Raw genomic sequence first — 17,092 nt, 5'->3', positions numbered from 1 at the left:
TTTCTGAGGACTACAAGAACAGATCTGGTGTCCTGCTTTAATTATTAACTTTCAGTGGCAGTGCATAAGAAAATGAAGTTTTTTGACTAATTGAAACACTGATTTTTCGAACAAATATTAGTGTGAAAATACCTTCCAGTTCACTATGTAATCATAAAGTCTCAGTACGGGAATGCAGGGTCTTGTAAAAGCCAAGTTCTGGCTCATAGCTAGAGTTCCAAAGTTAATCCCAACCCACTTGTGTTTCCACCCTGGTTCAGTCTTTAATGTTAATCAGTGTTTTGACTGCCAAAGGTAGTTGGCTAAAAGCACCGGAGCAGTCCACTGTGCTGTGACCTAAATTTGTCTAAACCACCATAAAAAGGTAAAACAGGCCTCTTGTTTGTGTTTTCAAGGTAGAGTTGTTGCATATGATACCATTTAACTGTAATATTCAACCTGAAGTTGAAAAATAAGATGCATAAACCTTTAGATATTCTGATTCTTTGTTCAAATGCAGGTCGAACAGAATCTGTTCAGTGGTTTTGAGTACTAATCTGTTATACCATGTGTTAAAATGTTTATGTAGCGCATTTTTAAATGTGTTTAAATCATTTACTAGTGTAAAATTGTTCTTGGAAAAGTATCACATGAAAAATATGAAACTCATTTTGTTGATATATCTATTCATTGACCTTGGAAAAGTAAATCATCTAAATGGTAATCTAATATTGATGTCAGTTCATACTTCTCTTTATATATTGATTCCAGAATGTAAACATGCTGTGTACATACTGATGATGTCATGACGATGTGTTTTTTTTTTTTTAAGCGAGGAAGGCGTTTGTGCAGAAATGACTATGGTCTGTTTGACTGATTTTGAGGAATATGCCAAGCAGCACCTCTCAAAGTCAACATGGGACTATTATGAAGCCGGAGCTGATGAATGTACAACCAGAGATGACAACCTGCTGGCTTATAAACGGTACCATTCTGCTTTTAAATGCACATATACTCTATTAGGCAACTCTGTGCTCCAAACTTGTAACTAAATCTCACACAATATGAAAATATCTCTTTCAGGATCCGCCTCAGGCCACGGATCTTACGGGATGTGTCGATCAATGACACTCAGACCACTGTGCTGGGAACGGAAATAAGCTTCCCTGTGGGAATTGCGCCCACAGCCTTCCACTGCCTTGCATGGCATGAGGGAGAACTGGCCACTGCTAGAGGTGAGAGGAGGACGACTGAGTGTGATGAAGGGATTTAGTTGCACTAATTCCTGTGTTATGCAACACTTTAGCCACTAGATGGACACTTTAGCTGAATCTGAAGCTATAGCTTTACTCTTTTCCATCTTATCTCTCCGTTCTGCTGTTCTTTCAATTCCCAGCCACTGAGGCAGTGAACACCTGTTACATAACCAGCACATACTCCACATGTTCAGTGGAGGAGATCGCAGAAGCAGCACCTAACGGGTACCGTTGGTTCCAGCTGTACTTGTACCGGGACCGTAAGCTCTCGGAGCAGATTATACATAGAGTGGAGGCACTTGGCTACAAAGCTCTGGTGTTTACAGTGGACGTGCCTTACACTGGCAAACGCCGCAATGACATACGCAACCAGTTTAAGCTCCCACCTCACCTGAAGGTCAAGAACTTTGATGGGATGTTTCAGGTAGGGGAACTAATTATTTATGTTAGTGCTGTCAAACGATTAAAAAAAATAACTTGATTAATCACAATTTTTTTTCTGTGATTAATCGCGATTAATCATGATTAAAAACAGTTATGTTTTTGTACTTTTTAATATATTTAATAATTTAATAATTTCACAGTTAAGACCCTTGCACACTGAGTCCGAAATTCGCATCGAAATTTTATCCGAAAAATACGACCTCATGTTTTGTCAATCACGCTTGCACACTGCCTCCGAAACTTTTGTCCATCATAAAAAAATTCGGATCAGTTTCGATTTTCTGCGTTTTCGCATCCGTAGCAAGCATTTTGAATGGTGTTTTGACAATTCAGAGCCATCGAATCACGAATACGAAAAAACGAATGCGAAAATTTCGGACACAGTGTGCAAGAACCTTTAATCTCCAAATGAATGTAGAAACAACATAAAGACCGTATATTTTAAATATTTGTTTAACGCCATCTTTTTTTGAAGGAAGGCCAGTATCACAAATACTAATACAGCTAATGATGTCTCGATTACATTTTTTTTTTTTACTTTAATTATAGCCATTCAACATTACAGTGAAATTGAAATTTACATTTATTAGGCTTCAAAAAATATAAAAAAAATTAATTTAAGTGAACTTAAAACAATACTCACATAAACCCATAATAAATGTCATATTTACCTGTGCCCTTCCTACCTGTCTAACAGTTAGGAAATATTAAAACAGTCTGCACTGAATAAATTATGAATTAAAGGGGTCATATAATGTCATTTTTGTACAAGCTAATATGATTCTTTAGGGTCTAATTAAAAGTTTGTAATATACTTTAATTAAAAATTTTCATTAGTATTGTAAGAAAACACTCATTTTACCTGATTAAAACCAGCTGTTTTCAGCACGCCGTTTAAGTGCATGTGTCTTTAAATGATAATGAGCTTTGCTCACCCCGCCCTCTGTTCTGTGCGCACACCGTTTGTAACACAATAACCATAACGCGTCGTTCATTATAAACAGGGGATTATGAATTATATTGATAACGTCGTACATAGAAAACATGCCGTAATGTACCTGAGTGTAAAAATAGCCGCATTCATCTGAAGCGTGCATGCGATTTGCAAAGATTAATATAAAGATTAATATAAAGGTCAATAAAATGTTACACTCACTTCAGTTCTTCTGGAGGTGCAGCAGGAACACGAATAGTTGGTACTGATCCTTTTTTCAGGAGCAGCTTCTTAGCAAATAACCAGCTTTATACTGACCCTCGTTTGTAAAGCAGTCTGGTGTGTAAAATGATTCGCGCAAACATGAAAGCATGGACGTTGATCGTGGGGAATATTCCTTTCGAAAACAAAATCAGCCCCTGCGTCTTCAGCGGTTCGGATTTAGGAACATCAATATGATGCTGTGTTCGTTATTACACCCAAGAACAGAACACCACAATCGCTTAGACCGACGCCATTCTACTCAGCACTCCAGCTATCAACAATGAACGCGCCGGTTGGCGCGTGCTATGATTGACAGCTCGCTCACGAGGGCGAGAGGGCGGGTCTGTGTTGAAACGCTGCTGTCAATCAACCATCGTGGGAGGGGCATCGATTTTGTGACGTCAGCTTGATTTGAGAGAGGGGAAAACATATAAGAAGATTTAAAAAAAAACACTGGATGGATTTTTATCATTTTATGATGGCTGTGTACAGGCACTGCTAACACACATTTCATTACAATCAACTTGTAAAAGTGCATGTACCATTATATGACCCCTTTAAATCTAGATTTTAGCACACGCGGATTGTACGCACAACACATTTTCTCACAACTCTTTACGTTCATTTAAGACTTTATTTAACTCATATAAGACTGCTCTTATGAGGACACTCGACAAAATGGGCATTTTGGCATAATTGTGTATGTTATTATTCGTTCAAGCGTGAAAGAGAACTCTATTCTAGCGCGCTGTCTTTGCGCACGATACTGGCCTGCGTCTTTCTGTGTGTCGTGTGTGTTACATTGACAGGACATTCACAGACAGTGTGCTCTCTTTGTCTTTTCGCTCTTGAATGGTTTAAAAGCATTTGCATGAATAAAATATCATATAATGTAACGCTAGCCAAAGGATGACAGAAAAACGGATGCTGCATTAATTGCGTTAAATATCTTTAACGCGTTAAATTGGAAGGAATTTATTGCATGTGTTAACGTGGACAGCACTAATTTGTTTGTTTATTTATTGTTTAATTTTTGGACTTTTCTCATTTATAATACTGTAGTAGAGCAGTGAAATAATGGGGAGAAGTAATGGGAAATATTGCAAGCTGGATTCAAATTTGCGCTCCCTGTATGAGCACTGTGTGTTTGAGCATGCCTTGTTATGCACTGTCTGTTTGTATGAATCCCTCTGGATCTTTGTACAGGACCAGGCAGAATCCCAGGAGAAGTACGGGACCCCAGCTAATACCCTGGACCCGTCGATCAGCTGGAAGGATGTGGGCTGGCTCCAGTCTATAACACGGCTGCCTATAATCATCAAGGGCATTCTTACTAAAGAGGATGCAGAGCTGGCTGTACAGCATGGCGTCCAGGGAATAATTGTGTCTAATCATGGGGGCCGACAACTGGATGGAGGTCCCGCAACAGTAAGGGACTCTATCGATGTGTCTGTAGTTAAAATATGAGTCCCATCATACAGATGCTTACATCTTGACCTTACATGTCACGTAGATAGATTGTCTGCCTGAGATTGTGGATACAGTGCAGGGCCGGGTCGAGGTCTACATGGACGGAGGGATCCGCACTGGCAATGACGTGCTGAAGGCCATAGCCTTGGGAGCCAAATGTGTGTTTATTGGCAGACCAGCAATCTGGGGTCTCGCTTACAAGGTAACTGTGTGGAAATCAGTGTTTTTTTAGTGTTTTTGATGCTTGAAAATTTGCACCAGTCGGCTTAAGCCTGTTCTAAAGTTACCTTTAACAAATTTTGGGATACTTGCGTGTAATTGGTGCAGATGAGATGTTCATATAAGGTATGTTTTGAACAGGGGGCGGAAGGAGTGAAAGAGATCTTGCAGATACTACAGGATGAGCTTCGTTTATCCATGGCGCTGTCAGGTCAGTCTACTGTGTAAAATGCAATGTGCCGCGTGTCTCATAACAAAAATATGGGTCACGTTTTGCTGTCTGACATTACTCTTCACCTCAAATCGCCTCTTATTCTTCTAGGTTGCAGAAATGTTGCTGAGATCAACAGGAGCCTCATTCAGTTCTCCAAACTTTGAACAGCAAAAAGGACTCTAGTCATTTCTACTTTAGCACAGAGAGCAGAGCACTGCAAAGGTCCACTTTATCCTCTATTAATACTAAATGTATTCAGGAAACTACTGTTGCTTTAAGTCACAAGAATGACATTAAAGCAAATGTTCACTTTGTCTGCATTGTTTTAAAACAGTTTTTGTTTATTATGAACTGCACTACATAAATTCCACACTATTTTGACTGATAGTGAATAATTTTAGTACCTGATGAATCTCCACTCATTTATTTATATAGCACTTTTTAAAATTCAGAAGACAAAACATCATCTGTTTCAGGATATAATCTTTTCAGTTATAAATACAACTTTTATTTCAACTATAAAGCAGCTCTACAGAAGATAATAGTCTGGTAAATGAGCTCCACTGTATGTATTTCACTAAGGAAGAGAGCGATTCGCTTGACTAAGTCAGTAATGCACAACGATAACAAAGGTGTCTTTATGATTGTGGTTTTCAAGATGTCCTCTGTAGCTGGCAACAAACTAATGTGCAATGGGAAAAGTTTCTGATTTTGTAACAAAGTGAGACTATGATTGGTATTGAATGGATAGTGAACATTAAGTTACTATTTGGTTCAAATATACAGTGTGGTAAAACTAAACAATATGAGATTCTTGAAAGTAATAATGGTGTGCGTTGATTCAATTTCTTCAGTCATAATATTTATCTGACAATAAATACTATACTCTTTCTGCTGTCTTCCTATACTTTTTTTATGAGGTAAACTAGATTTTTCACTTTGAAAAAAACTAATTCAATGGCTGTACAACTTTTAAAGGGCCACCATGCATTTTTCAGTAGTTTAATTGGTTCTTTCCTTGGGTCTTTAACATGAAGCTTTTTTGTTTGCCATTTTTACAGTCACTATACAGTAAATAAACTGCTAAAGCAGCACATAAAAGAAATGCAAATCAGGCTTCCTCTTTCAACACCAGCTATGGGTTCAACTCATGGTATCAAACACAACATCACAGTGCAGATGCAGCAGAAGGAAGAGCTAAGGCATGAGCTGAAGCCTATAATAAGTAACATGTCAAAATGAGGAAGAGAGAACGTTTTGAAATAACATGTAAGGGGTGTGTGTGTTTAAAAGAGAAAGAGAGAGAGAAGTGACACAGGAAGTCAATGAGGTTGTGGTAAACAGACTCTACATACCCAGTTGTGTCGACTGAATGTGATCACAGCATGATGCTTTGTGTTAAAATGAGAAGACACTTTTGAAACCCCCAGAGAAAGCACCACGTCTCGGTAAGCTCCTTTCATTTCATCTAGTCCGTCTTTCCTGAATTTCCCCCCTCTTATAAACTTTACTTTTGTGTGTCAGTGCATTGAAGAGTAGAGTAGTACTGTTACTTAGAGTGGTACTGAGTAGTACGTACGTAGTTAAGAGTAGTACTGTTACTTAGAAGTATTTAGCTTAAGTTTATCTGCCAATTATCTTTGTGATCTTAACTAAAGAAACTCCCTCATTCCACACACACGTATAGAGATGAGGCCGTGTCTGTCTAATCGGCATCTATTTTGTGTTCGTTGCACATAGATGGCAGCGCTAACTTCCCCTTTCTGAACTTGCTGTTGAAACTTACACACTTTGATCCAAATATTTTCTTGCAGATCTGGTGAAACACCATTTGTTCTCATTTTTCTACCAGAAATCCTTTGTGGACAGCAAATAAGCAGACACAAAAAACATGGGGTAAGTTCTGATTGCTTTAAGATATTGCATCATGGGCCTTTCATTAAAGCACAGGTGGATTCATGTTGTACTTATTAACTTTGCACTTTCATACATCATTTCTTCATTGTTGTATTGTATCCCTTAAAATAGATTTTAAGTTTAGTTCAGTTTTTTGTTTGTTTTTTGTTTTTAAAAAACACGTTTTCTTGTTGAGGCTGCGTCTCAGGATACAGAAATCAGAAAAGGGTGCAAAACAAGTACATCAAATAATGCAGTTGGTTAGTGAACTGTATGAATTGAATAAAAATGGTCAACTAAATATTAATATTAATTATTATTATAAAATAATATACAATAAGAGGAAATGAGGAATGTGGGTCTGTCATGTGATCTAACAATCGCATGTAGGACCTCTCACACCTTTGCGAGCCTCTGACTGTAGAAGTTTTTAAAATTATTTTCTTTCAGAAACAGTGGGGAGGAAGGAAAACTGCATCGCAGACTTTCACGAATAGGAAGCAGATCGCAGAGGGAGCCGCCACGACCCCCTCCTCAAACAGACAAACCCCCAACGGTGGTTCCTCCAAGACCACCTGAGACCCCTCCAAAACCTCCAGAACCTGCACCAAAACCAGTCGTTATCCCTTCAAAACCTCAAAAGCCCAGTGCCCCTCCGAGGCCACAAATACAAGTGTTCAACAGCACGGAGCATGGCACTGCCATACTCAAGGTAAGACAAAGGACATATATGAAAACAGGCTGTTACTGGTGTAGTTGACTGCCTAAAACAGAGAAATACTGTGTACTTACACCAAAGACTGGTGTATTTCACTGCAAATAGTATATATTAATGGCAGATTTTGCCGTGTCGCAGGGGTTGGATCATTTTCGTGGTGATGAGACACTTTGCGATGTGACTTTGGTACCTGGTGACAGCAGTGAAACTTTCCCAGTTCACAGGGTCATCATGGCTTCAGCCAGTGACTACTTCAAAGCCATGTTCACGGGTGAGTCTCGCCAAACAAGAGTGGAATATTCTCTTATCAAAGCTTATTACAGTTGTTGTTTTGTTTTTATATGTTGTTTAATATAACTGCTGTTATCAGTTTGTATGATTCTGGCTAAATCTGGCTCTATTTATCCCTCCCCAAAAAATAGAAATCCACTATATATTGGTACCATATTGATTATCAGTCAATAATAGAGATGTTTTTTTTAATTTATCGATACTGATTGATATTGGATAGTTCCTTGGTCATGCTCATTTCCCCTATGTTTAGATTTGCATTACCTTTGCCGTCATCTAACACTCGCTTACAAATAATCTTTAAAAACACTTATAATTTTGAACAGTTAAATTACATTTTTAGTAAATATATGTATACTCCCTCCTAATGCTGTACATTATAACATTGTGATGCCTAAATTCATCATTTTTATTTTTTATTTATTTATTACACTGTAAATGAAAGTTGCTGCTTTTAATTTTGTAAGTACAATCAACTTGGATGTTTAAGTCATTTTGACTTAAAGGAGTAGTTCACTTTAAAATGAAAATTAGCCCATGATTTACTCACCGTCAAGCCATTGGTGTATATTACTTTCTTCTTTCAGACGAATACAATTGGATTTATATTAATAAACACCCTGAAGTTTCCAAGCTTTATAATGGCAGTGGATTCCAACCATTGCAACCATCAGATTGAAGCTCAAAAAAGTGCATCCATCTATTATAAAAGAACTCCACACGGCTCCGGGGGGGTTAATAAAGGCCTTCTGAAGCATGAGTTTGTGTAAGAAAAAATCCATATTTAAAACTTTATAAAGTAAATAACTAGCTTCCGGCCAAACGAACATACGGATTCGACTTAAGTGTAAAGTGCAACTTATGCGAGTAATGCAACATACTACTGATATTTACGCTATGCCATGATGCACAAGTTGCGCTTTATATGCAAGTAGACTGTGTATGGTCGTTTGGTTGCAATGGTTGGAATCCACTGCCATTATAAAGCTCGGAAGCTTCAGGGTGTTTATTAATATAACTCCAATTGTATTTGTCTGAAAGAAGAAAGTCATATACACCTAGGATGGCTTGACGGTGAGTAAATCATGGGCTAATTTTCATTTTAAATGAACTTCTCCTTTAAATTACATTAAACTTATGTAAAATAAGTTGAATCTTGTTAAAAGTTGAAAATTGCTTAACTTATTTTGATGAGTTAAAGCAATGTAAAATTGATGTTGTCATAACTTATTGCTCATATCATTTTTTACAGTGTATAGACAAAAATATTATATTGGTGATCAGCCATAACATCAAAATAATTATTACACTGTAAAAAAAGAACAAATCATCTTCTGATTTACAGTGAAAAGCCCTAAACTGACATTCACAGAATTCACTGTTTGTGTGTAACTTATCAAGTATCCACCAAAATGTTAATATTAGTAGTATTTTGTCCAAACGTGTCTATTTATTGTAGTTTATAATTAGGTTACCAAGGAAAAGCATTTTCTCTTTGCACTCTACTTCACACTGATCCACACTGATCAAATCAGTTCCCTCTCTCTTTTGGTGTGTCAGGAGGCATGAGAGAGCAGGAGCTGAAGGAGATTAAGCTCCATGGCGTGAGCACGACCGGCCTGAAGAACATCATCGAGTTCATCTACACATCTCGCCTGAGCCTGAGTCTCGGCACCCTTCAGGACACACTAGAGGCGGCGAGCTTCCTCCAGGTGCTTCCCGTTCTCAGCTTCTGCAACCAGCTTCTTAGCAGTGAGGTACAAACACTTAAGATGTGGTGTTCATGTTTCCTTTGCATTAATAATTCATCTGCGCATGACGGCAGTTTTCAAATGAGCCGCGTTTTTTACATGGCAGATCACTATCGAAAACTGCGTGGAAGTGGAGCGCATCGCCAGAGATCTTCTTCTGGAAGACGTCCAAAGGCACGTCCACATGTTTGTGTGCGAGAACTTCTCCGCGTTGATGCAGAGCGGCCGCCTCCTGCAGTTGTCCGAGGCGAGCATGACGTACGCCCTCTCCAGCGACTCTCTGAGGGGTTTCACTGAGATGGAGCTGTACCGCATCGCCCGCGCCTGGCTGTCCCATAAACAAAGCGAGCGTCGTTCTGCTTCCTACTCCCTGATGCGCCACATCCGCTTCCCTCTGATGTCCCCAGCTGAGCTCCTCCAGATCTCTCAGGAGGACCAGATGGAAGAAGGAGCAGCAAGCGTGGCAAAGGAGGAAGTGGTGCCGTTCATGCGATCGGACACGGCCTGTGTCAACCTCCTCCTGGAGGCCAGCAACTATCAGATGCTTCCCTTCCTCCAGCCGGCGCTGCAAACGGAACGGACCCGGATTCGATCCGACTGCACTCACCTGGTGGTTCTGGGTGGTGTGATGAGGCAGCAACTTGTGGTCAGCAAAGAGCTCAAGCTGTACGATGAGGAAGACGGAGGCACCTGGAGGGCCCTCCAACCTATGGAGGTCCCTCGTTACCAGCACGGAGTGGCTCTTCTAGGGGGCTTCCTTTACATTGTAGGAGGTCAGAGCACTTATGACACCAAGGGTAAGACAGCTGTTGACAGCGCGTACAGGTACGATCCTCGCTTTGACCGCTGGTTGCAGGTGGCCTCTCTGAATGAGAAGAGGACGTTCTTCCATCTGAGCGCTCTGAAGGGGAAGCTCTATGCTGTTGGAGGGAGAAATGCCACTGGGGAGATTGGTAAGGACATGTTTTAGCAGTTACACTGTACAGAATGTTCTGTTCTGCCTTAAAATACTGTGGGAAAACAGAAAACTGTCTGTCATTTAGATTCGGTGGAGTGCTACAACTTGAACAAGAACGAGTGGACTTTTGTTGCACCGATGCATGAACCTCATTATGGACACGCTGGCACGGTACATGGAGGTCTGATGTATGTGTCAGGTGAGTATCCACACTGGGAGCTCAAAAATGTGAGACGAATGCGAAAAGGACAGCTATATTGTGCATTAACGTGGTAACATCTGCCCTGCATAATGAGGGGAGATTTTGTAAAGTAATTAAATCTGGCTCACAAAGCATGTGGCCTTAATTCACCACAGTCCTCAGCATGAGTCTAATGAATGCACTGCACAATAATTCTTTTATTACTCTTTAAAAAAAAGAAAAAAAAAGAAAGAGTACTGTTTAGAGGTCTCTTAGCAACTTTGCAATCTTCACCTAATGGCGAAGTTCCCGGAACAAGACTCAAAAGCAACATGAAACAGATAACCAGGAAACAGAGCTGCCTCAAGCTGAACTGGGTCACTCATCTGAGGTTATAGACCGCAGTCAAAAAAGGGGATGGCAGGCCTGTTGTGAAACCATGAGAATGTTCCTGCTTGAAGAATTGCAAAGCATTCAAACATAATAAAAAATAAGGACATTTGAAGAAAAGAAAGTAATTGAGTTATGGAACAATAAAAATAATAATCATTTCCACCACCACACAAAGTTTTTCAAAAGTTTGTGTACTTATTTACTAAAGGAAAAATCCAAACCCCCAAAAATTTGTGGAATTATAATTATATTAATTAAAAAGTATAAATAAAATAGTACATCAAATAAATAAAAAGTCTATTTAATTTAATTGAATTATTAATTTAAATGTATTATTTTTGCATTAAATGCTAACTATAAAATTAGACCTATCAAGACTGCTGAGAGTCAGTCATTTTATCTCCAAAAAGGTAAAAAATCTTCAAGTCATTTCCACCACAGAATGCTATATTAAACACAAAACATCATTTGAGTTGTAGCAGAAACGACATGGTGTGAAATTTCAATCTGACGTTTTCAATGATGTATATACACTGTTGGGCATTGGTGGTGGATTGAGTTTTGTGCAAGTGGTTGTCTGGTCTCAGTAGAAGACTTGAGGTTAACTTTCCTATTCTTCAGCCTCTTAACCACATCCTTCCTGCTGATTTGTGTTTCTGCACAAATAAATAAGCTTCTTCTAAAAAGTCAAATGAATATCCGTTTGTTAATTAGGTTGCATTCATCTTTTATACCGTCAGGTGGGATCACAAGAGATGCTTTCCAGAAAGAGCTGCTGTGTTATGAGCCCGATAGAGACTTGTGGAGCAGACGAGCAGACATGATGGAGCTTCGTGGTCTCCACTGCATGTGCACCGTGGGCGACCGTCTCTACGTCATGGGTGGAAACCACTTCCGGGGGACTAATGACTATGACGATGTGCTAAGCTGTGAGTTCTACAGCCCTGCGTCTGACCAGTGGACAGTGGTGGCTCCGATGCCCAGGGGTCAGAGCGATGTTGGGGTGGCTGTCTTTAAGGAGCGCATCTACGTGGTGGGTGGTTACTCCTGGAACAGCAGGTGTATGGTGGATATCGTGCAGTGTTATGACCCTGAGAAGGATGAGTGGGAGAAGGTCTTCAATGTCCTCGAGCCTCTCGGAGGAATACGGGCCTGCACTATGACAGTTCATTGTCCAAAAGGTTCAACGGGTGAGGCTGAAATACAAGAGTGTCCTCTTTCAACATCCAAAGGCTGAACAGATGTTTTGATATCACTATTGGCCTTTGCATGTGAGATACTGAAATCAGCTTCACATTGCTAGTGATGTGTTTTGCAAAAACAGATTGAATGGTTTGATTATTGAACAGGCCACTTTGGGGCAAGGGAAAATCATTTGCTTGTAAAAAAGCTCTTAGTGTACCGTACTGTACTGTGTTTTTGAATGTGCTTGACTGAGTCTCTTTCAGTGACTGATGCCACATATGAGGGCCACAGTGCTTAATGTTGCATCTCTAAATTATTCTGTTTTATTTTTGCTTCAAATACTTTTATATGCTTTGCAAAAAAATAAACTTTTTTTCAATCAATTCATTTGTGTTTGGTATCTTTTTGTATACATTTCTCTTAACAGAACAGTTAACTGTTTACTGTCCGAGCAAAAAATTAATTAAACATCCTGCATTATAATGTTTAATTATATGCTAGTCGGGGTCTTTTTGACCCCAAATGATGTTTGCTGAAATAAATAAAAAAATACTCTAAAAAGATTTTAGCTCTACAAACAAACAAAAATAGCCTAAATAAATTGGAATGATATCTGGTCGTATGTTAGCGTGAAAAAAAAACTGTTTAAAAAAACATTTTAAAAATACCTTAAATCCCCCAAACACAGCACAAATGTAGATAAAACATTAATAAAGTGAGTGATATTACATTTGTTTTTTTATTACATTATTATGTTACAAAATCACATTTTACTGTCTGGGGTCTCTGAGCCTGAGTGTACATTCATATACACTATGTATATGTATAGAAAATATAGAAGTATTTATATATTTATTTATATACAGGAAATATACATTATTTATATATATATATATATATATACAGTATATATATATATACAGTGCTATGCATAAGTTTAGACACCCATGCTAAAGTTGACTAAAAAGAGGAATAAAAAATCATCTTTTGGAAATTGAACTTAATGCCTTAATTAATCGTAAATAAATAAATGTTCTTCCTTAAAATACAGGGTGCATAAGTTTGGACACCCCTATGTTAAATTCCCATAGAGGCAGGCAGATTTTTATTTTTAAAGGCCAGTTACTTCATGGATCCAGGATACTATGCATCCTGATAAAGTTCCCTTGGCCTTTGGAATTAAAATAGCCCCACATCATCACATAGCCTTCACCATAGCTAGAGATTGGCATGGAGTACTTTCCATAAGATCATCTCTCAATGCAAATCAAACCAGCTATTAGGCTAACTGAAATAAAACCATGCCAATCTCTAGGTATGGTGAAGGCTATGTGATGATGTGGGGCTATTTTAATTCCAAAGGCCAAGGGAACTTTATCAGGATGCATAGTATCCTGGATCCATGAAGTAAATCTGCCTGCCTCTATGGGAAGTTAACATAGGGGTGTCCAAACTTATGCACCCTGTATTTTAAGGAAGAACATTTATTTATTTACGATACATTATTCATTAACAAAGAAAATTGGTGTCCTTAAAGGTTGGATTTTTCCAAAAAAAAATTAATTAAGGCATTAAGTTTAATTTCCAAAAGATCATTTTTTATTCCTCTTTTTAGTCAACTTTATCATGGGTGTATTCACTTATGCATAGCACTGTATGTATATATATATATATATATATATATATAGTTTGGGGTCAGTAAGATTTTCTTTTCTTTTTTTTAAATTAATACTTCTATTCAGAGAGGATGCATTAAATTGATCAAAAGTGACAGTAAAGACATTTATAATGTTACAAAATGTTATTTCTGTTTCAAACTGTATTCAACTGTTCTGTTTATATTCTTCAAAGAATCCTTTAAAAAAAATATCACATTTTCCACAAAAATATTGAGCAACACAACTGTTTTCAACATTATGTAATGATTTCATGTTTTGAAAAAGTAATTAGACAGATCGTCTGAAGCCAAAGAACAACTATCCCAAAGTCTGTAGATAGCCTACCTTGAGTAAATGTGAAAGACTACAGTCAAAACTGAATGAAGAATGTTCCCTCTTTCATATCCGCATAAAGGCAGTCTAAGTATATATATATTAGTAAAATAGCTGTTTCCTAAAGTATGCTAAAAATACAATTAAGACAAATGAGGAGAAAAAATGTAAGATTCATTGTCATTCAGTTGACTGATTGCCAACAGTTAGTGTCTTTGTAAAAACAGGAATCTTAAAAATAAGCAGACTGCTGACTTGCACCTTGACATTGTTTCTCAAAATCCTCTCCCCAGCCTGTGGCATTGAGGCTGTCCTTGGCAGATAGTACGGCTTAAAAACACACCACCCTACCAGTCTGCTCCATTATCTCCGAGGTCTCATCACATCACTGTGGTTTCCAGTCCTGCTCTCTAGTACGGTTGTATAGTGGCATTACACAAATGAGTGAAGTGGTGCTGGTGGAAGTTTCCATGGCTCTGTCAGGAGAAGTATGTGTGGTGACAGGAGCCTGCGGGTTTCTGGGAGAAACACTGATCAGACTGTTGCTGGAAGAGAAGCTTGCTGAGATCCGACTGCTGGATAGAAACATCCGGTCTGAGCTAATACAGTCTCTTGATGGTAAGTGCATACTTCCATTGCAGTATATCCTCATCTAAAATAGCAAATCCCTCTTGTATTTCTTCTTTTTGTGGAATCTGTTGGTCTCTATTTATATTCATTGGTTTTGCGGTGTCTCTTAGTCTCTAGTAGTTGGCATTCTTCCTGTTTTGCACTCTGCTTGAGAATATTAAGAATACAGATAATATACACATAATGTAAACCGTTCAGGTGACTTTTCTGTCTTTTTTACTTTGTCGTCTCTTTATAAGCAACAAATGATGGCAAATAGAGAAATACATAAAATCAACACTCTGGCTTTGATTTGCTTCTCTGTCTGTGTCCTCAGATTGCAGGGGAGAGACTAAAGTGAGTGTTTTTGAGGGGGATATCAGGGACCGTGAGCTGCTGAGAAGAGCCTGTAAAGGAGCAGCACTTGTTTTTCACACTGCATCTCTCATCGATGTCATTGGAGCAGTTGAATACAGTGAATTATATGGAGTCAATGTTAAAGGTGAGAGATCTGTACTTGGTCTTTGGCACATGGTAACAAGTCTGAATGAATTTGAGCTAAGAGGAAAAAACTTTCAGGATGAATATAGAGTTTGGTCACAATTAGTATTTCACAGTAAAATGAGATTGAAACAAAAAGTGAGCATTTGCATCAATGGTTCTTAAACTGGGGGGCCGGAGCCCACTAGGCGGCCACCGGAAATTTAGAAACAAGCTTTAAAATAAGCTGAAATAAAAAGCAAGATATTTCTTATTCTAATTCATCTTCTCAACAATTGTGCTTTGTCTTTGAAGAACCAGGATTTTTATAAGGAATTCACATTTTTGTAGGTATGCCAAGCTCTAAAATAATTTATCCTTGTAAAATAAAATATCCTTATCCTTAATGCACTTATCCTTAAACCTTATCCTGTAAATCACAACGACTGGAAAATTCATGTGAATTCATTGTTTAAAAAGAGAGGGACACCTGAAAAATATTCAGTTCTTAAAACTTCTGGAATCCTGAAATGTAATTATTCTAATTTTAGTAACTTATCTTAATCTATGGACACTGTAAAATAAGAAAAGTTCTGAAAACTGTCTTACCAAAGGAATCCTATTAGCCTAGATGGGCCTTCGGTTATTGTTGTGGACAATGGGGGACCATGGAATCAAAAAGGTTGAGAACTACTTATTTAAAAGATACTTATCTTTTAACAAATAAAACCATAAAATATATATGCTAACATATCAAAATATGCTAACACAACACAATATAGTAATGATGAGGTTCAAAGGCAATGAAAATGTTTTGTTTTTTCCCCATGGCAGGAACACAGCTGCTGCTGGAGACTTGCATCCAAGAAAACGTGGCCTCCTTCATTTATACTAGCAGCATTGAGGTGGCTGGTCCCAATCCCCGCGGTGATCCAATCATTAACGGCGATGAGGACACCCCCTACTCCGCATCTCTTAAGTTTAGCTACAGCAAAACCAAGCAGGAGGCTGAACAGATTTGCCTTCAGGCCAATGGAGAGCTGCTCCGCAATGGAGGTCAGCTGGCTACTTGTGCATTGCGGCCCATGTACATCTATGGACCAGGCTGTCGATTTACTTTAGGCCACATGAGGGATGGAATCCGCAATGGAAACGTGTTGCTGAGAACATCACGACGTGAGGCAAAAGTGAATCCAGTATACGTGGGAAACGCAGCCCTGGCGCATCTACAAGCAGGTCGGGCCCTCAGAGATTCCCAGAAAAGGGCAGTGATGGGTGGAAACTTCTATTACATATCAGACAACACGCCACCTGTCAGCTACTCGGACTTCAACTATGCTGTTCTTTCACCATTAGGCTTTGGGATACAAGAAAGGCCCATTTTGCCCATTCCACTTCTATATCTTCTGTCATTCCTCATGGAATTACTGCATGTTGTGCTCCGACCCTTCCTGAGGTTCACTCCACCCCTAAATAGGCAGTTACTGACCATGTTAAACACACCATTTAGTTTCTCATATCAGAAAGCTCACAGGGATTTCGGATATTGCCCTCGTTATGACTGGGAAGAGGCACGCAAGCGCACTACCGATTGGCTAGCGTCTGTCTTACCCACAGAGAGACAGCAAATTAACATGAAATAAACTAACATCATGTTTATGAATACTGTGCTACCTGTTTTTTCAGCAGCCATGTTCTCCCTGTTGATTTATAGTAATATTTATAGTAATATAATATTTTCTACTAATTAGATCCACAGTAGAAGAAAACATTAGATGTCTAGTGTCTTGGATAATGCATGTTTTACATAATTAAAAACAAAACTTGGAAATGACTGTATATTATGTTTACACTTGTCT

At 38.6% G+C, this 17,092-nt stretch overlaps 3 protein-coding genes across 9 annotated transcripts in view; all 3 read left to right on the top strand.

The window, feature by feature from the left end:
- hao2 (hydroxyacid oxidase 2 (long chain)) overlaps positions 1–5,672 on the top strand; it is a 43,173-nt gene extending 37,501 nt beyond the window's left edge. For 3 of the 4 annotated variants that reach the window (XM_081368899.1, XM_081368901.1, XM_081368900.1), the window contains 7 exons: positions 812–964; positions 1,063–1,214; positions 1,376–1,659; positions 4,084–4,305; positions 4,391–4,549; positions 4,708–4,777; positions 4,889–5,672. In XM_081368899.1, the coding sequence (XP_081225025.1) occupies positions 812–964; positions 1,063–1,214; positions 1,376–1,659; positions 4,084–4,305; positions 4,391–4,549; positions 4,708–4,777; positions 4,889–4,944 (1,096 nt within the window). In that variant the 3' untranslated portion in view covers positions 4,945–5,672. Of the gene's footprint in view, positions 1–283; positions 365–811; positions 965–1,062; positions 1,215–1,375; positions 1,660–4,083; positions 4,306–4,390; positions 4,550–4,707; positions 4,778–4,888 lie in introns of those variants that run through there. The other variant, XM_081368902.1, reaches the window with a different exon arrangement.
- A 270-nt stretch (positions 5,673–5,942) lies between these two features.
- On the top strand, positions 5,943–12,538 carry LOC308692668 (kelch-like protein 9). Of its 4 annotated transcripts, none has more exons than XM_081368893.1 (8): positions 5,943–6,228; positions 6,633–6,676; positions 7,127–7,388; positions 7,533–7,665; positions 9,246–9,442; positions 9,543–10,389; positions 10,480–10,593; positions 11,709–12,538. In XM_081368893.1, exons 2-8 carry the CDS (start codon positions 6,672–6,674, stop codon positions 12,203–12,205), a joined length of 2,055 nt encoding a protein of 684 aa, XP_081225019.1. In that variant the 5' UTR covers positions 5,943–6,228; positions 6,633–6,671; the 3' UTR covers positions 12,206–12,538. The 4 variants fall into 4 exon arrangements, with proteins under 4 accessions (XP_081225019.1, XP_081225021.1, XP_081225020.1 ...); XM_081368895.1 differs by having other exon boundaries at positions 5,948–6,228; positions 7,133–7,388; positions 11,709–12,534; XM_081368894.1 differs by having other exon boundaries at positions 5,948–6,228; positions 6,595–6,676; positions 7,133–7,388; positions 11,709–12,534.
- A 2,043-nt stretch (positions 12,539–14,581) lies between these two features.
- Positions 14,582–17,092, top strand: hsd3b1 (hydroxy-delta-5-steroid dehydrogenase, 3 beta- and steroid delta-isomerase 1). Its single transcript, XM_081368109.1, has 3 exons — positions 14,582–14,762; positions 15,091–15,255; positions 16,068–17,092. Exons 1-3 carry the CDS (start codon positions 14,585–14,587, stop codon positions 16,874–16,876), a joined length of 1,152 nt encoding a protein of 383 aa, XP_081224235.1. The 5' UTR covers positions 14,582–14,584; the 3' UTR covers positions 16,877–17,092.

This window comes from Scardinius erythrophthalmus (genome assembly GCF_964197995.2).
Source record: "Scardinius erythrophthalmus genome assembly, chromosome: 6".
NCBI classification, from domain to species: domain Eukaryota; kingdom Metazoa; phylum Chordata; class Actinopteri; order Cypriniformes; family Leuciscidae; genus Scardinius; species Scardinius erythrophthalmus.
The sequence above is the reverse complement of the archived record's forward strand: the minus strand, read 5'-3'. Positions and strand labels throughout refer to the sequence as shown.